The sequence below is a fragment of the Notamacropus eugenii genome, chromosome 2 (assembly GCF_028372415.1).
Source record: "Notamacropus eugenii isolate mMacEug1 chromosome 2, mMacEug1.pri_v2, whole genome shotgun sequence".
In the NCBI taxonomy this organism is placed as follows: Eukaryota; Metazoa; Chordata; class Mammalia; order Diprotodontia; family Macropodidae; genus Notamacropus; species Notamacropus eugenii.
This window is the reverse complement of record NC_092873.1, coordinates 397,442,706-397,466,676: the sequence shown is the minus strand read 5'-3', so window position 1 is coordinate 397,466,676 and position 23,971 is coordinate 397,442,706. Positions and strand designations below refer to the sequence as shown.

The window sequence follows — 23,971 nt, the reverse complement described above, 5'->3', positions numbered from 1 at the left end:
CTGGAAATCTCCTCCACTCTGTTGTTTTCCACTTCTGCTGCTCCAAAATTTGTTGAGAGTCCCTCTCTACAGGTATTTTATGGGTTGTGGGGAGGACCCTGCGTAAGTGTGTCTTTCTATTCCGCCATCTTGGCTCCCCCCCCTGAAGTGATTTTCTTAACGTTACAAGTCTAAGCATGTCATAGCTCTAGTCAATAAATTTTCAGTTGTTCCCTGTTATTTCTAGGATCAAATATAAACTTCTTTGTTGGGTGTTTAAAGCTCTTCATAATCTAGTTCTGTCCAACCCTTCCAGTCTTTTTATACTCTACTGCTCTCCATGCACTTTATGATACATTGATATTTGCTGTATTTTTTTACATGTATTACTCCCTTTTCTGTTTCTATGCCTTTGCATTGGTTATATTACATGAACAGAACGTATTCTCTCCTCACCTTTGCCTTTTGGAACGCATGTTTTCTTTCTTTAAGTGGTTTTTCCTGTATCTGTACCCTGCACCCCTTTCCATCTAAAATTAATTTTTTATCTGTTTTCTATGTTATTGGCATACACCTATATATGATTATTAGAATGTAAGCTCCTTATTGCAGGAACTATTTTGTTTTTGTCTTTATATATACAGTGCTTAGCACATAAGCATATATATTTTTATATATAGCATATATATATATATATATATATATATATATATATATATATATATATATATATATACAGTGCTTGGCACATAAAAATTTTCATAATAAATACATATTTACTGATTGATTGATGATGTCAAGGTTTTTTGAGAAGAAGGCAAGAGAGTTAAAGGAGTATAGTTTTTATTTTCTCAGTAAAGTATGAGGCAAGATAATCAGTTTAGAGTGAAAAGGTGGGGGGAGAAGAGGTGTTAGAAGTCTGAGAGGAGAAAAGAATATCAGACATAGTCTCTGTGGAAAATGTGATAGAAAATACATCTGGGGAGTAAAAGGACTGTACTGATAGAGTGAGGAGAGATTTGAGATAAGATAACAACAACTTATAGAAGGCCCAATCAGTACAGATGTGGGACTTCTGGCAATGCTTGATAGCAAAGGATACAATTTGTGAAATCATACAGTAATGGGATTTGGCAAGGCATAAGTAATGAAAGGACAATGAAGCAAAGACAGTACAATGCTGAAATAGTCAGCTATGGAGTCAACTGTAAGCAGGGAGAAAGTGAAGTGAAGAGTAGAGGCGATGGCTAGGATAAAACTGAGAAGTAGAAGAATTAGAGATCATAAAGACAAAGAATAATTTCAAGAGGGATAAGGAATAGTAAGATTTGAAACAATAGATTATGGTCAGATAAAAGAATTTCAGAATTGTTATTAAAAATCAGTTAGGGGATGGTACTAGATACAATTACCTCTAGGATCTCTATTGGGTGATATACCTGAATAAAGTAAGTCACAAAACATGAAAGGGTGCCAAATAATGGCACTTTACAGAGGGAATTAAAGCAGCAATGGGGAGCAAGGTTTATACCAACTCTTCCTCCTGGACCAGTGTGTCGGAGGGTATGAGAGCAAGTGCATACAGTATGGATACAGAATCTTCTAAGGAAGTCAGGTATTCCTGAGTGCCAAAAGACATAAGTATAGAAGAAAGAGATCTGAGATTTAGGTAAAATTAAAAAAAGAACAGGAATTCCAAAGAGCGTAATAGAACAGAACCAGATTGGGACAATGGGAGAAGTGTCAGTGAAACAGATAGGGATGAGAGACAAGGAAGTGGTGATAGGGAATTGTTTTTGAAAACACAAATGGGAATTCTGTATCATTGGGATTAGAAGACTAAGAGGTGGAAGTTTCTCATCCATAGTATAACTTTTGTCTAGAAGTCATACCTTCAATAATCCTATAATGGCAAATGGTGAGCCTTTTTTTTTTTTTTTTTAAATCAAGTGCTTGGTTATAGGTGCTAAATTGAGCTGTAGAAGTGAGAGACTTATATCTGAGGCTCAGGTCCTGAGGTGAGCCCAGAGACAGAATATTGAGGTATGTAAGCTGAGAAAAGGAGGAGAAAAGAAATAAACAGCATCTATATATTTTTTCTATATCTGACATAATAAACATAATAAATGCTGAAATTTTGTTAGATTATCGATTCACCTTTTTTGGAGATGTAAGTAAATCTTCCTTGACCTCACTTTCCTTTTATTCTCTCCAAAAGGAACAAAAATAATCAATTGTTTCTAAGAATTTTTGCAAAGAGCTATAGAAATAAACTGCTGATCCAGTTTTGGAAAGCTAACTTACTTTCAAGGCAATTTTTTGAAAAATTAAAAATGTAGTCTTTACATTACAAATCATTTTAAGAACCAATGATTCTATTAGGTTTGTATAATTTATTCTGGTAAGACCCTCTTTGTGGGGCAAAACAACAAAAACAATAAGGTTACAATAAGACTTTTATGGTCAATAGAGACAAAGTCATTTTAATCCCTAAATATTTTTGTAGAATTATGGTGAGAACATAACCTCTTCAATATTCAAAATTTATCAAGGGCATCTAAAAACTCAACTAAAAGCCTCTGTGTTTTGTAATGCTTATATACTGTAATGCAATAAATTCTGAATGTTGACTTTCCTGTAAAAAAGGATAATCAGACAAGGTCTTTTTTCTTTTTACCACCTTCATATTTTTTTTCTTAAAAATCATATCTACTCTACTCTTTCTAAAATAGAGCACTTTTATTATTATCCTTGGCAATGTAAACATGTATCATATATGTATATGTTATCTATAAACCTATAATAGACATATGCTTAGTTGATGATTAACAACATGACAAAATTTCTACTACATACAACTCATAAAAATGTAAATATATAATAGAGAGAAACAGTCATTTTCCTCTTATAACTTTTGGATTTGGACAGAAAAATTAATATTTTAAAAAATCTGGTAAGATGAGAAATTACATTTGTATTAAGAACACATTTCTTTCATATCCATTAAATGGCTATGAAGTGAGAGTGCAACAATATTCAAGCAATTGACAGGAATGCTTGAAAAGTGCCAAATTTAAATATAACTCAAATTTCTCTAATGAATATTTCTAAAATTCTGAACCCAACTACACATGTATTGATATTATCCATAAGTATCCCATATACATAAATTATATGTATTATAATTTATTATATAAATAGAAAATACTATTATTGATGAATATTCACAACAACTTATACACACATACAGGGAGGGGGGAGAAAGAGGGAGATAGAGAGCAGTCTTTGTTCTTTCTTTAAAAGAGGGTTCTGTGCAGTTGTGTTCACTTGTGTGTATTTGTGCGTGGATGTGTCTGGGGTGGGGTATGTATGCGTGTTTCTTAAAAGAAAATGAGCATCTACTAAAGACATTATATTATAATGCTCTTTTTTTTTAAGAGCAATAAAGGAACAAGCCCAAATAAAAGTTGGTATTTTGCCAGGCTTAATTAAGTATATTATTTTGTAAATAGTCCTTGATGGAACAAGGCACCATCAATTAAACAAATCATTCAACTGAAAGAAGCGTTAGCACAATTTTAACCTACCAATTTGCTGATCACTGATAAATATTACAGTCTATGAGCATATGTATAACACACGATTTGCTAACTTAAAAGGAAACTTTTCTTCATTTCTGCAGCTTTTCTAACTGATGTTTACTACCTCTCTACATGACTTCTGTAATACTATTTTCTCCGATGTTCCTCTTATCTGTTTGATGACTCCTTATTAATCTCTTTCACTGTTTTATCCTCCTCTTCCTAATGCATAAGCATGTATCATATGATCTATGGAAAGGACCTCACAGGCCACCTAGTCCATCATTTTACAGATGATGAAGCTGATATATCTCAGGTTTTCCTTGTTCTTCTAGTTATACTCTCCTTTGGTGATATCTTCCATTTATATGGCTTCAAAGATCATTAACACTATCAAAATGAGAACCAAATCTATATAGCCATAAAGGATCTTTACTTTGAGTTCCAGTCTCATATCTCAAACTCTGTGGAGGCCACCTCCATTTTGATGTCCAATTTAAACCACAAATAAACATGTCCAAAACTGAAGTAATAATCGTCTTTTTCCCTAGCTCCTCTTCTCAACTTTACTATTTTCTTGATGACACTAATACCACCCCTGTCCCAAGGATTAAAAAGTCAGAGTTCAAATTTACTGTTCACTCTCCTTCACCACCAGCATCAAAAGACTTGCCTGATCTTGTCATCTCCCCAGCTTTCACATCAATCCTTTTCCTGTCCAATGACATTAGTATTGTGCTAACTAAGGTCTTCATAACCTTTGAGCTGGATGGTCATAGTCTTCTAATTTACTTCCTCACTCTAACCTCTTCCTTTGCAATCCATTCATCACATTTTTATGAAAATAATTTTTTAAATGTACAAATCTGAACATGTCCTTCCCTGTTCAAAAACTTTCACTGGCTCCCTTTTGGCTAAAAGATTTAAAAGATTTTATAAGATAAAATTCAAATGACCTTGCCTTTTATTTAAAGTCCTCCATAACCTGGCACTGGCCTACCTTTCTAAGCTTATTTCACATAAGTCACCTATACTATAGAGTTAAGTTTTACTTTTATCTCATCCTGCCATCTTCTATCTCTGTGCATTTATGACTTCTTTATATCCTTAGAATGTATACCTTTCCTATTTCTGTGTGCTGAAACAATTTTCTTTCTGAAAGGTTCAGCTCAGTTGTTTTGTCTCCCATTAAGCTTTGCTTGATACCCTCAACTTAAAGTGATCCTTCCTTTCTCAAATTTCTCTAAATGATTTTGTCTACATATCTTTTTTGTTCCTATCATACTTTATTGCATATTATTAGATGGCCAGAGGATGCCCAGTTAACTTGGGGTTTACTGCCTAAATTTCCTTCCCTTCCCTTTCCTTTCTCAAAATCTTAAACCTACTGCACTCTGAAGCCCGTAGATTGTACCACACTAGGCCTCTGACTAAGTTCCACTTACAGGCAGTTTTCTGGACCTTCCTGGCTTAAGAGTGATTATCAATAGTAACTATTGCTATTTCCCTCCTAGCATGATTTAATTATTTTTCTTTGCCTCATTAAAGGGACCATCCCCTGACTACTTCTTAAACAGGCCTATTCACTGAATGGGCATAACCTCATCCTAAGTGAGTACAGAACAGACCTTGGCCTTAAGGGGCCAAGGTCTCCCATTGCATCCTGACTCATCTCTGGTCATCCTGATGAATATCTGGTCACTGGATCCAGATGGCTCCGGAGGGTATGTGAGGCTGGTGACCTTGCATAGCTCTCCCTCACTCAAAACAAAGTCATGTGCAAGTCATGTCATCATTCCTCTGATGGCATGGTCTTCTTCAGCAACGAAGGACAAATACAACAACAACAACATTCTTCATTAGAAAATATGGTCCTTGAGAACAAGGGTTGTAGTTTTTCATTTTATCACTAAGCATCTATCATAATGCCTAATACGTTAAAGACAGTTAACAAAAGTTATTTTTAAATCCAGATCATTTCTTGAAGTGCCATTAATAAGAGGTTGAAACATAATTTAAATATTCCAAAAAGATATAAAAAATGTTATACCTGATATTTTACCTAAAACAGAAAATGTTAACATTTCTACCAGTTCTATGCTCTTCTTATCTAGAATTTCACAGTGACTGCTAGGTGAATTCAAAGGGAGTGCCAAGAACTAGGGAGCTAAGCTAAATATAAAAAAACAGAATAGTGCCCCAAAATTGCTTAATCAAAATTTTCCTTTACCATCATCCATATAACTGTCACTATTAACATCTTTTATACATCTGAAGATCTTTAATGATTTGATTTATTCTCTGAAGCAAAGGTATCAAACTGGTCAGCAAAACTGTTACAGAACCACATTAAAATGTAAAATGGAAATGTTTGCCAAAATAATAAAAATACAATACAACATATATTAACTTGTAGTTTTCTAAGTCTGTATGCCTATATAATAGGCAACTATTTCTATTTGAGATTAACAAGACACTCTAGATGACTGAATTTTGTGCTGTGTTCTTGAAGAATTCAAAATGCCCCACAAAATTATATGGCAAAATTGAAACAATAACATTGCCACCCCTTTTCCTCTTCCTAACTTGTTTATCATTGTTGAGGGAACTATAGTTCTTCTAATCAAATTGATTCCCAACTTTATAGTCTACCTTGACTCTTCTTTTTCCTTCACACTACCATATCCAAATAATTGCCATATCTCATAAATTCTATCTCCATAAATCAAGTCAAAAGGATTTATTAATCATCTACTATGTGTCAGGCATTGTTCTAGGAGTTGGGTATACAAAGAAAGACAAAAAAGAGTCCCTATTCTTGAGGAGTTTAGTGTAATGAAGAGGCCACATGCAAACCATTAAGTACCAATGAGACAAGCACAAGGTAAATAATGATAATCTCAAAGATAAAGCACTAGTATTAAGAGACATTAGGGAAAGTTTATTGTGGATGGTGAGATTGCATTTGGAGGAAGTTTAAATGTTGAGGGATATACTTTCAAGCAGGGGAATCATCAGTGAAAACACAAGGAGGCAGGAAATGGAGTGATATATGTGAGCAATAGCAATATGGCTAGTGTCCTTTGATAACGAAGTATGTGGAAAGGATTAAGATGTAAAGAGACTGAAAAAACAGGAAAGGGTCAGGTTATAAAGAGCTTCAAAAACCAGAGGATATTACATTTGTTCATGGAGATCATAGGGAATTGCTGGGGTTTTTTTTTTTTTAAAAATAGGGGCAGAGGTGACATAGTTTGACCTGCATTTTAATCAATCTGACTGTGGAGTTGAGGACAGACTAAAGTGGTGAGAAATGAGGCAGAGAGGTCAAATGGAAGGCTACTGAAATAGTCCACACATGCAGTGAGGAGGACCTGCAACAGGATGGTAGCAGTACCAGAGAAGAAAAGAGGGTTTATATGAGAGATTCTAGGAAAATTGAATCAATAGGACTTGACAAATGATTAAATATGCATGCTTGGAATGGGAAAGGAGAGTTAGGAATTCAGGGTGACATCTAAGTTGCATATATGGATCATGGTGTCACTGCCCTCAAAGAGGATGTGGAAGTTTAGAAATTGAGAGAGTTTGGGGGCAAGAAAATGAGTTCAGTTTTAGACATGCTATATTCAAGATATGTATGAAATTATCCAGTCTGAGATGTCTAATAAGCATTTAGAGATTCAAGACTGGAAGTCAAGAGAGAGGTTAGGGCTGGCTAAACAGATATGAAAGTCATCTGCAGAGAAATGAAAGTGGAATCTATGGTTGCTGATAAGAACTTCCAGTGAAACAGTATAGTGAGAAAAGAAATGAGAAGATGTTTGTAATTTATCATCTTTTCTCCACTCACATCCCAATCATCCTAATTCAGGCTCTGATCATCTCTCATGGAGTTTTCTGATTGATCTCCTTATCTTTAGATAACCTGCTCTTAAATCCATTCTTTACACAGCTGCCAAAGTGATAGCCTTAAAGCACAGATCTAACTGGATCATCCCCTCTTCAAGAAGCTCTAGCGGTTCCCTATTCTTTTTTCATTAAAATACAAAGTCCTCTATTTTTGCATATAAAGCTAGTCACAATCTGATTATGGTCCACACTTCTAGTCATATTGCACATTATTCCCCTTTGCAAATGCTACATTCCAATGAAAATGGCCTCCTTGCTATGCCCTGTAGATGCCATTACATAAGCTACCCCTAGGCCTAACACACATTCACTCTTAACCTGCCTCTTGGAATCCTTTCAAAACTGATCTCACATGCTACTTCCTACATGAGGCCTACTCCAGCTGCTCATGCAACTCTAGAAATTAATTTGTATCTGCTTTTTTATGTATTTTGTGTTCCTTTTCCTTTTTGAACCTTTCTGTGTTCAAATTATTCTATATCTCCTTCCTTTCAACAGAATATAACTAACAAGAGTGCAGGGCATATTTTGCTTTTTTTGTCTTTTGCATATTCAGCATCTAGCATAGTGCCTGCACTCAATAGATGCTTGTAGAATGAATGAATACAAAGGATAAATTTGCCAGGATACCCCCAATGGAATATGTAGGTATAACTTATGACTTCAGAGACAAGTCAATAGTACAATAAATCTTTATAGCTTCATTATAATAAACATGAGTATATATGTCACTATTAAGTTCAATGACATGGTTAATTGAAGAGCTTTAAATGACCTGCAATTTTCTATGTAAGCTTATTTATTTCTTAGGAGTTTTCAATGATTTTTTAGGAATATATATATATATATAGACACACACACACACGTATATATATGTATATATATATATATATATATATACATATATATATATATATATATATATATACATTCTGTGATTTTTTAAATCTATACGAAATAATTAGGTTATTTTCCTAATATTGGCTAAAGTCTCAATTTTAAGAATTTCAGAAACCAAAAGGTTTTAGTAAAATGGAGGATTAGAAAAGTAAAGAAAATAAACTAACCTTCGAATTGAATGAATTCCAGCTACCTGATACCTCCTTTTCATTACAAGAAAAAATAAAACTTAAAAAATTTATTTCCAGATGGATCCTAGAAAGTCTATACTGAAGCCCAATTCTACAGATATCCGTGTCACCAATATCATTGTTCTTTTGATTCTATTATGGAGGGTTTTGCTTTGGTTCATGGAAATATGATAGCCTACTTAGGCTGCATGCAGTAAGAGTAGTTGTTAAGACAATTCTGTTGAGGGGGAAGAGCCAAGATGGAAGAAAAAAGGCAGGAATTTGCCTGAGGTCTCCTCAGTTCCCCTCCAAATAACTTTAAGTAATTTCTCAAAACAAATTCTGGACCTGAAGAACCCACAAAAGATGAGGTGAAACAGTTTTGCAATCCAAGAAAACTTAGAAGGTTGGCAGGAAAGGTCTGTTGCACCAAGGTAAAGCGGAGTACAATGCACTCCAACAAACTAGCAGCAGGATTTGGGGTCAGCTGTGGCTCTTTGCTGACACAGCATGAAGGACTCTGTTGAACTGCCCATCTTCCAATCTGGGTAGCAATCTTGGGTTGCAGTTCCAGGGCTAGAAGGAGCACTAGCATACCAGAGCTTGTCAGCACAGGGGAGCAGGGACCTTGGTCATAGTTCCAGGGTGAAAAAGAGTGCTTGTGGTCATGCACAGATCAGAGCATAAGCCAGGAAAGTAGTAACTACTTCTCCTTAGATCATATCACACTGAAAAAACTGAAAACTTACAGGACCACTATCCCCAAACTCTGCACCCCCTCCCAAAACAAGCTCTGAAAATAGCTATACAAAAAACCTGAAACTTAGCACAGTTCCCCTCCCCCAATCCTGAGAACCCAACTTTAACATAAAATTCAAAGTTATGAGAAACAGGCTAGAAAAACGAGCAAACATAAAAAAGAAAGTGATCATAGAAAGTTACCATGGTGACAAGGAAAATCAAAACAAAACTCAGATTAAGACAACAAAGCCAAAATTGCTATGTCCAAAGTTTCAAAGTAAAATATGAATTGATCTCAGTCCCAAAATGAATTCCTAGGAGAGCTTTATTTTTAGGATTTTAAGAATAAAATAAGAGGCAGGGAAAAAATTAGGAAAAGAAATGACAGCGATACAAGAAAATCATGAAAAAAGAGTCACCTACTTACTAATAAAGGTGGAAAAAAATTCTAAAGAAAAAAACACCTTAAAAAAACAAAATAGGTCAAATGCTAAAAGAAGCACAAAAATCCACAGAAGAGAACTCCTTAAAAAGCAGAATTGACCAAATGGAAAAAGATACACAAACATCCACTGAAGAAAAACCTTGAAGAGCAGAATTGCCTAAACAGAAAAAGGGCATAAAAGTTCACTGAAAAAAAATAATTCCTTAAAAATTAGATCTGGGCAAATGGAAGCTAATGACTACATGCACTATCAAGAAACAATAAAACAGGCCAAGATGGCGGAGTAGAAAGACACACATATGCTAGCTCTGAACCCACAGCCCATAAAATATCTGTAAAGAAGAACTCCCAACAAATGCTGGAGCAGCAGAAGCCACAGAACAACAGAGTGGAGGAGATTTCTGTTCCAGAGAGGCCTGAAAACAGACACCAAAGGTCCGTTGCACCTGGACCCGGAGCTGAGCCCAGCCCTGCCTTGGCCTCGTGGCACCGAGAAGGAGCAGATCCAAGCAGGCTTCAGGGATGGAATCTCCAGTGGCCACGCAGGTCCCTCCACCCACGGGCCCGAAAGGTTGGTGAGAGGGTCTTCTCAGCTTGCTGAGAGGGGAGTGGGGTGCCCCCATAACTCAGGAACCCTCAGGAGAAAGCTGCGGAGGAGGGAGCAGACTAGGGCTTCCAGAGCAGGCAGGAGCCTGGATCCATTGTTGAAGGTCTCTGCATAAACCCTCAGAGGGAACTGAGCCCCCTGAGGCAGCCCTGCCCCCACCCAAAGCCCTGAGGCTGGGAAGCAGCATTTGAATCTCAGACCCCAAGCACTGGCTGGGCAGATCTGGAGGCAAAGTGGGTGTGAAGAAAATACTGAGAAGTCAAGTCACTGGCTGGGAAAATGCCCAGAAAAGGGAAAAAAAATAAGACTATAGAAGGTTACTTTCTTGGTGAACAGGTATTTCCTCTCTTCCTTTCTGATGAGGAAGAACAATGTTTACCATCAGGGAAAGGTACAGAAGTCAAGGCTTCTGTATCCCAGCCCACCCAATGGGCTCAGGCCATGGAAGAGCTCAACAAGGATTTTGAAAATCAAGTTAGAGAGTGGAGGAAAAACTGGAAAGAGAAATGAGAGAGATGAAAGAAAAGCATGAAAAGCAGGTCAACACCTTGCTAAACGAGACCTGAAAAAATGCTGAAGAAAATAACACCTTGAAAAATAGGCTAACTCAATTGGCAAAAGAGGTTCAAAAAGCCAATGAGGAGAAGAATGCTTTAAAAAGCAGAATTAGTCAAATGGAAAAGGTGGTCCAAAAGCTCACTGAAGAAAACAGTTCTTTAAAAATTAGAATGGAAAAGATGGAGGCTAATGACTTTATGAGAAGCCAAGAAATCACAAAACAAAACCAAAAGAATGAAAAAATGGAAGATAATGTGAAATAACTCATTGGAGAAACTACTGACCTGGAAAATAGATCCAGGAGAAACGATTTAAAAATTATGGGCCTACCTGAAAGCCATGATCAAATAAAGAGCTTAGACATCATCTTTCATGAAATTATCAAGGAAAACTGCCCTGAGATTCTAGAACCAGAGGGCAAAATAAATATTGAAAGAATCCACCGATCCCCTCCTGAAAGAGATCCAAAAAGAGAAACTCCTAGGAACATTGTGGCCAAATTCCAGAGTTCCCAGGTCAAGGAGAAAATATTGCAAGCAGCTAGAAAGAAACAATTCAAGTATTGTGGAAACACAATCAGGATAACACAAGATCTAGCAGCTTCTACATTAAGGGATCGAAGGGCATGGAATAGGATATTCCAGAAGTCAAAGGAACTAGGACTAAAACCAAGAATCACCTACCCAGCAAAACTGAGTATAATACTTCAGGGGAAAAATTGGTCTTTCAATGAAATAGAGGACTTTCAAGCATTCTTGATGAAAAGACCAGAGCTGAAAAGAAAATTTGACTTCCAAACACAAGAATGAAGAGAAGCATGAAAAGATAAACAGCAAAGAGAAGTCATAAGGGACTTACTAAAGTTGAACTGTTTACATTCCTACATGGAAAGACAGTATTTGTAACTCTTGAAACTATTCAGTATCTGGGTAGTTGGTGGGATTACACACACACGCACACGCACACGCGCACACACATAGAGACAGAGTGCACAGAGTGAATTGAAGAGGATGGGGTCATATCTTAAAAAAATGAAATCAAGCAGTGAGAGAGAAATATATTGGGAGGAGAAAGGGAGAAATGGAATGGGGCAAATTATCTCTCATAAAAGAGGCAAGCAAAAGACTTATTAGTGGAGGGAAAAAGAGGGGAGGTGAGAGAAAAACATGAAGTTTACTCTCATCACATTCCACTGAAGGAAGGAATAAAATGCACACTCATTTTGGTATGAAAACCTATCTTACAATACAGGAAAGTGGGGAGAAGGGGATAAGCAGGGTGGGGGGGATGATGGAAGGGAGGGCATGGGGAGAAGGGAGCAATTTGAGGTTGACACTCATGGGGAGGGACAGGATCAAAAGAGAGAATAGAAGTAATGGGGGACAGGATAGGATGGAGGGAAATATAGTTAGTCTTACAGAACATGACTGTTATGGAAGTCATTTGCAAAACTACACAGATATGGCCTATATTGAATTGCTTGCCTTCCAAAGGGAGGGGGTGGGGAGGGAGGGAGGAAGAGAAGTTGGAACTCAAAGTTTTAGGAACAACTGTCAAGTACTGTTCTTGCTCCTAGGAAACAAGAAATACAGGTAAAGGGGTATAGAAAGTTATTTGGCCCTACAGGACAAAAGAGAAGATGGAGACAAGGGAAGAGAGGGATGATAGAAGAGAGAGCAGATTGGTGATAGGGGCAATTAGAATGCTCGATGTTTTGGGGTGGGGGGAGAGGACAAAAGGGGAGAAAATTTGGAACCCAAAAATTTTGTGAAAATGAATGTTAAAAGTTAAATAAAAGTAAATTAATTAATTAAAAAAAAGAAACAATAAAACAACATTAAAAAATGAAAAAATGGATAAAAATGTGAACTTGCTTAAGGATCTCTAAGCGGCAGGGATAAATGGTCCAGTTTCTCAGCAACACAAGGATATGTTTAAACAATGTGATAAGTTATGAACCTTACTCTCTTCAGAATTCACACTGAGGAAATAATGTACACACTCAGTTGGGTATAGAAATCTATTTTACCCTATGGAAAATGATGAAGGGAAGGGGATAAATGAATAGGGAAAATGGGGAGGGGAATGGAGGGTGGGAAGCGGGTCCTGATAGAAGGGAGGGAAGACTGAACCAGGCAGTAGTCAGAAGCAAAATATGTTTGTGTATGAATACAGAGTAAAAGGAGAGAGAGTGTGTGATAAACACGGGGGAAAGTAGGATGGAGGGTAATACACAGTAATCACAACTGTGGAAAAAGTTTAACATCAAATTTCTCTCATATAGGTTTTATTTCTCAAATGGATAGAGAACTGAGCCAAAGCTGTGAAAAATAAAGAGCCATTCCCTAAATGTTAAATGGTCTAAGGACATGAACAGATAGTTTTCAGATGAAGCAATCAAAGCTAGCTAACAACATACAAAAAATGCTCTAAATCACTACTGATTAGAGAAATACAAATTAAATCAACTCTGAAGTACCACCCACACCTAACATACAGGCTAACATGACAGAAAAGGAAAACACAAATGATAAAGGAGATGCTGGAAAAACTGAGACACTAATTGTACCGCGGGAGTTGAGAACTGATTCAATCATTTTGGAGAGCAATTTGGAGCTATGCCCAAAGAGTTATAAAACTGTGCATATCCTTTGACCCAGCAAAATGACTACTAGGTCTGTATCCAAGAGAGATAAAAATCAAAAAGAAAAAGGACCTATAAGGTCAAACATATTTACATATGAAATGATGAGCAGAAAGCTCTCAGAAAAACACCTGTAAATAGTTACATGAACTGATACAAAGTGAAATGAGCCAAATCAGGAAAACACTGTACATAGCAACTGCTATATTGTACAATGATCAACTATGAATGACTTAACTGCTCTCAATAAGACAATGAACCAAGACAATCTCAAATGATTTGTGATGAGAAAAGCTATCCATCTCCAGAGAAAGAACTGATACAGTCTGAATACAGATCAAAGCATACTTTTTTAAATCTTTATTTTTCTTGTTTTTCTGGTCTGTTTTCTTTCACAACATGACTAATATGGAAATATGTTTTGCACGAGTTCATATGTATAACCTATATCAAATTACTAGCCTTCAAAATAAAGGAGGATGAGAGAAAGGAAGGAAGAGAAATTTTGAACTCATATTTAAAAAGTATTAAAAATTGTTTCAACATGCAGTTAGAGAAAACTAAAATATAAAATATATTTTTACATTCTTTAAAAAAGACCCCTGTATCACTTTCTTGAAAATGGTAAAGGAAATTTCTACTCTGAAAAAAATGGTGAAAAAATGAACAAGATGAGAAGAGGCACCTCCATGAATAGTGATTCCTATATGCTAGGAAAAAAAGGGTTGTTATATACTTCTGCCTAACTCTACTAGCAAGGTTTGCCTCTATCATCATAATCTATGGCCTACCTAGACTTGCCCAAGAATATAGGGGCAGAATTTAATTTCAAATTACAGAACATATTTTCCAACATTTATATTTAGGTCTACATGATGCTATTTCTCTCCTTTGAATTCTTATCTTCTATGGAATAATTTCTCCTGTTTCTATAACTTACCTTTCCTAACTAACATAAAAGATATTTTAGCATCTTAATTGCAGTCTCCAAAAGGGGTCTCATATATGTATGTACGTAGGTGTGTATGTATGGATACATATATACATGTATATGCACATACTTGTTATATATACATATGTGTGTATACAGACATGTGTTTCAGTGGGGCCACAGCTGATATATACTGGTAGACACAGATCAAGTTACTTAATGAGATTTGGTAATACAGATGTCAGTTGACAGTCAACTTGGGAATATGATTAGAATATCCAACAAATACCCACCACATACTATAATTACTACCATAAGGATAACTGGTGACCTATGTATTTCTTTGAGTGGTTCCACTTTGATTTGTGTCTATTACTCTGAAATCCAGATCATAAACATAATTTCCAACCAAAAAAGCCATAATCAACTCAGGTTGTACCAGACAAAATTTAAGATATGAAATGTGAAATAATAATCATAACATAATAAAAAGCAAAAATTATACATGACATTTCATAAAGGACTGCTGAAAATAACATTTTTAAAGGTATTTATCACTTTAAGAATACCTAAATTTATATAACTGACAATTTGGAGCCTTTGTTTTACAAAAGGATTATTTGCTTTACAAAAGAATTTACCACTATTTTCACTTAAAAAATATTTCTTAGAGAATTTAGATGAGAAAACTTATTGAAAACTGATTTACATAGAATTCATCAGTAACACACATATATTAATATCATCTAATTTTTAATATTTCATTTTTAAGGATTCTCAGAATAAAGTGCTATATGAAAAATGCATAAATAGTAAAAGACTGAAGAATTTTATAGAATTTTAGTGGATGTTGCCACTATGTACACTCGAATAGCATTTGATAAATGATATAAAACTGAGTAATCCTCAAATTTTTTTAAGGAAGGTCTACTATTCTTATTTATAACTAAAAATTGGGAAGATTAAGCATGAAATGGCTAACTAATCTAACAAGGGTTAGAAAAAGCTTGAATAAATAACAGACTAACCCCATACTTCCGAATTAATCATCCCTTCCTCAAAATTCTATGATTTATTTCTTTACAATTAATAATTTTATAATGAGATAGAAGGGAAGTAACGGTAATTAATGGACAGTCAAGAAATAGAAGAATTCATAATGTATAAGGAAATGGGTCATCATAGAGCACATTTGGAATAATATTACAATACAAGGAAGAACACAGTGATGTTGACAAATGTACTTCAATAAAGCTGTGTATTATTAGACCATTTTCTTAGAATTAAGAGGGGGAAATATGAAATTATTGTTAAAAGAAAAGCTGAATAATTTTCATAAAAACTTGCTTCTCTGTTAACAAGTTAAAACTAACATAAATTAAGTAGATACTATTCTACAGATAATCCCCATATATAGATTTCTAAAATAATAAGAATACAAATGCAAAATTCTAGGAAGTTTAAAAGAAACAAGACGCTGAATATAATATCAGTTTAACACCAAATAATAATTTTAGAAAATGAATACTGTTCTCCTGTCATTTCCAACATAAAGTGAATGAGTCTCTGTGAAATGAAAAGTTTCAAAATAATGTATGTGTACACACACATATATATGCACAGAAACTTAGTTTTCCCTGTGAATTGAATGAAATGTTCAGGAACTGGATTGTACAGCTATTAGAGAATCAAAAAGAACATTTTAAAATTGAAATCATCCAGGAACTATCCTAAATTGATAAAAGTAGTCCAAGTAGTTCAAATTTGCTCTAATACCTTCCACAAGCAGTTCTAGTAAAGTAGGAAACACAAGATTGCAACCCTAATAGCTTAGACCAAAGAAAAGACTATGGAAAATGTGTGACTGTACATCAAATCTGAGAAAAGACATTAAATTATATATGTTTTAGAAACGGAAACTACAAAATGCCTGGTGCAATAAGGTTCTCTTCCCTGCCCTCCATTTTTTTTCTCACCAGGTCTTGCTCATGACTGAGCTCCAATATCTGAAATGCAAATGGAATTCAGAGCATAAAAAATTAAAGGAATATTCTACTTCATATGAATTAGAGATCACATATAACAGGCCTTTCTTCCTAACAGGAATTTAATTTATTGTAATCAAGAGATAAAAAGGTACAGTATAATTTTTGGAATTTTGGAATAAAGTACAGGTACAATTGTTTTCTATGCTCACTGAAAACTGGATATGACCGAAGCTACCACTTTCTTCTAAGCTTTTCAAAATATCTCTCAAATTTCAATTATTTTGAACTAGCAAATAAAACTCACCACACACTCAGCTGCACCATATAGGAACTGCTAAGTAAAACCATCCTGGAAAACATTCTTTTGGCCAGTGATGACCATGCATGCAGCCATGCAACCATGCATTCATGCAACAAAGCAAGACACAACACAATGCAAAATGGCAAAGAAAACCAAGTGATGGCCATGCTGGTATTTGTCAAGGGTCTCCTTACCAAACAGTGAAATCCTATGCCTGACAAGAACTCCAAGTTTGCAGAATAGGCTGAAGACAAAAGAAAAAAAAAGAGAAGGGGAAAGGGGAAAAGAGGGAGAAAAGATGGGGAGAAAGAAGAAAAGGGAGAGAAAAAGAAAAAAACAGCTGATATATGAGCAAGAAAAAAGCAACATGATGTCACGCAGAAAGAATCAATTATCTGAGCAGAATATGGGAATAAAAGGTACTAAAGAAAGAATCTTTAAGTGCATACCTTAACAAACATGGTTAAATAAGCATATATTATAAGTAAAGAAACAAAAAAAATTGAAAGCAAAGCTAATTAATACAGAAGCAATCTACACAAAATCCATAAGTATAAAACCACTGAAGGAAATCAGAAGCTGTAAGTGCATTTTTGCCTATTTCATTATGCCATCAAATATTTGGAAATATTTGCATTAATGAAAATATATATCAACAAATGTTTAGTGCCTGTTGGATCAATGTTTCTGAAATCTACTTTGAATCCTGACATGTGGTCTGATCTAACCAACCCTGTCCCATTCCTGAATACACCCATTTTATTTACACATACACATACACACACAAAAATCTGAAATACTATTAATCAACTACTCCAAGGGAAAAATAATAAATAGAATAGAGTCTTTAGGTGAATTTTAATTATAACTTTGACCTACCAGACTGCAAGTTTCTTGAGGGCAAAGATGTATTAATCAACCTCATAGCATGTAGAACTGTATCCTGCACACAGTACCTCATAATTATTTTTGAATGAATGAGAAAATTAAATGATTGCCATCATAAGTATTTAAAGTTTTGTAATGATTCTGATGTCTAAGAGATACTATAAAACATGGTTGTGCTTGTTATGTTTCTCATCAATCTTTGTGCCTTAGTGCTATCCTGAAAAGACGTAAATTCATCCAAATCCTCTGGGCTTTGAATACCAATAAGGATAGGCATTATGGAGAGGAGGTTTGTTATGAAAATGAACATGTGTCCTAAGAACTAAAGTGAGATCAAAAATTTATTTGACACAGACACCCCAGATTAAAATCTATATTCACCCCATTTTAGAAAATAAGCATGCTCCCTATTGAAAGTGATAGTAGTGACACGTCATGGTGCTATTTTGTGTTTTGTTGTTGTTTTTAGTAATTGTATGGATTCACATGGAATGAAACACAATCAGGATCTTATTAATTTTCCCTTATAATCCACAGCTTCACCTGCAAAACACCTGGCTGTGATTTGAGGTTCAACCTTTGGTCACAGAAAGAGGAATTTGATTCAGTGCTGCATTGCTTTTACACTCTAACTACATGAACTACAAATTATGTATCCCTTCCATGTGTTAGTACAGCCAACAAAAGGTAATTCAGGAAAGACTTCACTAAAGAAAATTAACTGTCAAGTCATCCTACCTTACAGTCAAAAAGATTTATACTGAAAATTTCATGAATAATTTAAAGGTAATGTCCATGTATTAAGTCCTTTACCATAATTGAAAGTTTTTAAAAATAAAAAAAAACAACACATCCCTCTCAAGTAGTTATTCTATTAGAAGTAAGATACTTAATCTGTGACAGACGTTTCTTCTCAAGTAGATAACTGAGACTAAATCATAGAGTAGGACTTTGTTTTTATGTGTCCCACCTATTCATAAGCATAGCTTATCTAAGCCATTTATCTTACAAATTAGCCACAAAAGGGATCCTTCTTTGCTCTTAAACAAAGCAGAATACTTATGTTTTGGAATTATTCAAACACTCAAGAGATTTCCGTGTATCACTTAGTAAAACATGATATAATCACCCTCTATACTGTGACTCACAAGGCTCTCTCCATGCTCTCTAATTTCCCCTTCATATCAGGATTATGCTTGATCCCAATCAATTCAGATATGTCATGCTGAATTATATGTGGGAAAAAATTGACTTAACAGTTGTAGCTAGAGGATCAAAGATGCAGAACCGAAAGGGATAACGGGGATCATCTCATTTTACAGATGAGAAAACTGAAGGCAAGAGAACAGAAGTGAATTGTTGATGGTCACCAAAATTGGGATTCAGACTCAGGTCCACTGACTGCCAGATCAAGCTCTTTCCATTTTATACATGATCTTAAACAACAACAATGAGTTTATTTAACATCTTATAGGGGCAAAGAGCTGTGGTTACATTATCTCATTAGATAGTGTGTGTTTCTGCAGTCACAATACTATCTTAATCTATGCTATTAACAAACTACTGTGCCACAGAAAAAACATTAGCATGTCAGAATTGGAAGGGACCTCAGAAATCATCTAATTCAACCTATGTCTGAATTGCACCCTTCTCTACAATATCACACAAATATGGTCATCCCATCTCTTCATTTGAGTATCATTAGTGAAGGGAAACTAGGAGCTAATCAAAATTTGCTTCTCTGCAACTTAGAGCATCCTAATACTACTGTTCCTGAAACTAACAAGTAAACAACAGCCATTCAAATATTTAAAGAGTTAGTAAGTTCCCTCCAGTCCACCTTACCTCTGGCCTATGTCTTCTCTTCTCTGAATTAATCATCCCAAATCCTCACTTGATATAGTGGCCTGTTCCCTCACCTTCCTAGTTGTTGTGATGGCAAGCAAAGTGGGATCTTTCGGTGTTTTTGTTTTATATAATCAAATGCCTCTGACTGAATCTTGCCTTTATCAACCAAGAGTCTTTAATAGGAGTAAAGTACAGAAACAAGAGTTTCTTTAACTAGAAACAGTATACGTATTACTAATGTGATTAAAGATCTTCCCTACTCATTGGTGGGCCTGCCTATTAAGGGGAGTTTGATTAGGGAAGATCTGAAGGAAGGCCCACAACTTTTGTTAATGGTGCACTGGTTCTCAAGGATTGGAATGTCTTCTGGCTCTAAAAAAAGGCATAAATACTCTGAGGGTGAAGTTTTTACTTTGGGGCTTACTGGAAGTGTTTGTTTGGCCAGATGAGGACTCTAGGAAGCCGCTAAGGAGCCTTCCCTCTCTAGTAACTATAGTCACACAGTTGGACCTGTCTGTTGATGATCAGGTAGAGGAATCCATGTCTGTTGAACTTTGATTTCTCTGTATTTTCTTTGAAGTTCAGGATGCTGACTCCCCTGAACTAAGTGAATATGTGCTTTGTTAAAGGAAGGATACATGTGCTTGATAAAAGTGATTTTTAACCCCTCAAAAGTTGCCTTTCTTTTTATGAATGCAGATCTAAGAACCTGTGACAGCAGGTCCCCTGGGTTTCTTCTTTTAGATACACTACAGCTTGTCAATCTCCTTAAAACATATGGCAGCCAGAACTAAACACAATTCTACAGATGTGTGCTGACTAGGACTCAGGACTGTTGGACTATAATGTCCCTTGTTTTGGACAGATATACTTCTATCTATGCATCTTGAGGCTTCACTGGCTTAAGTTGACACTTCATATCACTTGCTTTTAACTACCTCTAGGAATGAAGATTCTAACAACAATACATGTTATTAGAGCATATGTTCTTGACTAAAGCCTTCTTTAGGGAACTAGTGTTACAGGAAAAGGTATAGGTATGTTAAACCATACCTAGATACCCCTCTACCATGCAACTTAGTTTCTAATATGAGGAAACAGGTTCTTAAACTTAACTTTCTGAGTACAATGTCTAGTTGGATAATCATGGTTATAGAACCACAGAGATTGAAGGGCTATAGAGAAGATATTCATATCCTCACAACTATAAATATTCTACCAGTTACATATATTAATAAGTTCACTTATAAAATATGAGATATTTTCAAGGATTGAGTGAAAGATAAAACCAACACCATCATATATATATACATTCTGAGTTCTTTGTAACCAAAAAAAAAAAAAATCATCCTCGGGGATCCACTCTTGTTAATGACTTTCTTTACCTAATTGGTAATTGGTCCTCAAAGAAGAGACATAATTCTAAGCCTTTACGTATATCTTTCCACATTGCTAGGAAGTGGAAGAACTCATGTTTTTGTTTACATTGCCTTTGAAAACCCATGGTCACTGCCATTCCACTGGATTAAGACTTCATTGAACATAAATATAATAAGGAGTAACAATTGATAATTGATACTTCTAAGATACCAAAAGACTAAGAGGAAGACCTCTATTCTACTGAATAAATTCCATTTGAAGGACATAGAAGAAAGCATAACAGGAATCACACAGGATAAGAAAGCATGTTGGAGATTTAATTTGTATCAGTAGGGAGAGTATTCATACTGATGAAATCATGTATCCATCAAAGTACAAAAGTACAGATAGATAGGCAGGTAAATAGATAGATACAGATGTGGGTTTGTCCTTTGTTACCAAAGAAAGCCATGCCATCAGAAATAATGACATGATTTGCACTTGACTTTGTTTTGAGTGAGAAAGGGCTGTGCAGGTCACCAGCCTCACTTCTCCTCCAGAACCATCTGAATCCAGTGACCAGATATTCATCAGGATGACTAGAGATGACCCAGGATGAAGCAATTGGGGTTAAGTGACTTGCCCAAGGTCACACAGCTAGTGAGAGTCTGAGGTGAGATTTGAACTCAGATCCTCCTGACTCCTGCACTGGTGCTCTATCCATTGCACCACCTAGCTGCCCCAGATAGATATCATATGTAATGAAACAATAATATTTTTTTTCTGCTTGGTGAGTAAATGTTTCAAAAAGAAATTAGGATTTAAAAAAATATTTTACAGTTGTATCCAACTTCTACTTCACATGTGTCTAGAGTTATTTATATACTTACAGACATTATTTGGGTAAAAGTCAAAAAAAACAAAAAAGTTGTATTTGCTGAAACATTATATTAAAAATGCTTACCAGTGGATTTCAACAATATCACAAAAGTGAGAATTCTTGGTGAAAAAGAATTGTCTTGTTAATTACTTTGGTAAACTGAAATTATTTCTCTATATAGGTAAATTTTGCTTTAAAGGATTGTGAAAAAACAGTGCTATGTCTCATTCAAATGCATTAAAATTATAAAAATTTGCTTTTACTTGCTAAAAACTAAATATCAGCCAAGAAAATTGGGTCCAGGTTACAGCAGACAAAAATGTGTCCCCAAGGTGCTGAAAGGGGAAACAATTTGAATGATGTACAGGAAGGAGCACTAAAGTTACAGCCAAAAGACAGAGGTCTGAATATCAGCTCTACCAGTTACCAGAAATATAACCTTGGGCAAGTCATTTAATTTCTCTGAGCCTCATTTTCCACATCCGTAAAATGAAGGGTTTGGACTTGATGTTATCTAAGCCTCTTCTAGCAATCAGCATTCCCTCATTCTATGGAAAGTCCCTAATTACTCGAAGCTCTAGTCTGGCAGTTTCCTAAATCTGAACAGGAAAAGTGGTAAAAGGTGAGAGTCATTAGTGATATAGGCACAGCATCATGTCACATTTTCAAATCCATAGGGTTTGCTGAGGCCCTAAAATACTTGGGTGATTGTCTGGTTAGCTTCCATCAGAACAGCATGGCGTAGTGGACAGGAATAAGAAGACTTAAAATTCTACAACTAACAATAGATATATGAAAAAATTTCTTCTACTTTCTGGGCTTAGTTTCCTTATTTATAAAATGAAAGGGTAGATAGGAATACTCAAATTCTAACAATTTATGAAATTATCAAAATGGAAGAAATTAATGAATGGTCTTAAGTGAGAAAGAAATGAAAGGAAAAACAAATTAGCATAACATTATATAGGGGGGATAGAAGGACAGCCCAAAGACACAAAGTTAGATCACTTGGGGGTGGCTCAGACTGATGGCAGAACTGAGATGGAGCTAACTAAAAGGGAGTAGAGAATGCTAATCAAGGATCAAGGACTATGGAACATAAGCCAGGGAATGCAAAACTTTGAAGTTGACTGCTTTTATATTTACTTTTTTCTGTTTAATGGAGTTGTTTTTAAAATAGTGACTTGTATTACTATATATATTTTTTTTACTATATGTAATATATGTATATATGTATGTGTAAATTTGTGTGTATATATGACTGTTTGCATGTGTTCATGTGTGTGTGCGTGATCGCTCAGGAAACAATGATCTTTTTAAACAAACTCAACCTAGGCACAGCACTCTTAAATAAAATAAATTTTATTCTCCACAGGAATGGGTTATAAATACCAGGGTTGGAGGAGTAGAATGCAGGTAGTCAAGACTAGAAAGGAGGACAAGCTGAGTTTTCACTGACAGAAAGTCCTGTGTCCCATGGGATATGACTTCATTGGGTAGGGGAACACCACAAAAGAAGCAGAAGTGCCCTCTATAAAGAATGAGTGGTCTGGAAAGATGAAGTGTATCTCACTTAAAGATGAGGGAAGGAACATTGATGTATGATAGAGAAGGAATCCACATCTTCAAATATAGCTCTGTCTAGTATTTATTATTTTTATTACTAATAATTAAGATTCTAACAACATGTATTTATTACAGAATTTGCTCTTGATTAATACAGGTTACACTGTTTTCTCAAACATTAAAACAAACAAACTGTGCTTTGTTTTAGCATGGTGTGGGATGTTGGTTCTGCTTCTTTTGGATCTCTAACTTGTGTGGAGAGATAGGCCTGGCAGCAAAAACACAAAGGGGGAGTAAAAACGGAAAAGAAAAAATTAACTATTGCCAATTCACTGAGAACCCAACCTAAGTTTAAGGCTACTCAGACAGGATATTATAAAGATCAAAACTTTAAAATATCATTCTACTTTCCTCAAACTACAACATAATCACGAGTTAATTTTTTTCTTTGTAGTGGCACACTTCCCTAAATTTCATTTTACCTTGTCATATATCCACCAAGATTTAATTGCCTTATCACTCCCTGTTGGCATCAGACCCTTCAACTAAAGACTAAGAAAAAAATTATATCACCATTTCACACTGTGTTTTAAGCAATGTACTGAGCCTTTTAGTTTTAATTCGAACATTTATGGATATACCTGCTAAGGGCTAAAAAATTGAGAAATAAAGT

General features: G+C 35.3%; 1 protein-coding gene across 11 annotated transcripts in view; it reads right to left on the bottom strand.

Annotated features, from left to right (window-relative positions):
- RYR2 (ryanodine receptor 2) overlaps positions 1-23,971 on the bottom strand; it is an 826,096-nt gene that overhangs the window by 203,987 nt on the left and 598,138 nt on the right. For all 11 annotated transcript variants that reach the window (XM_072637850.1, XM_072637853.1, XM_072637851.1 and 8 more), the window contains one exon: positions 16,952-17,001. In XM_072637850.1, the coding sequence (XP_072493951.1) occupies positions 16,952-17,001 (50 nt within the window). The remainder of the gene's footprint in view (positions 1-16,951; positions 17,002-23,971) is intronic.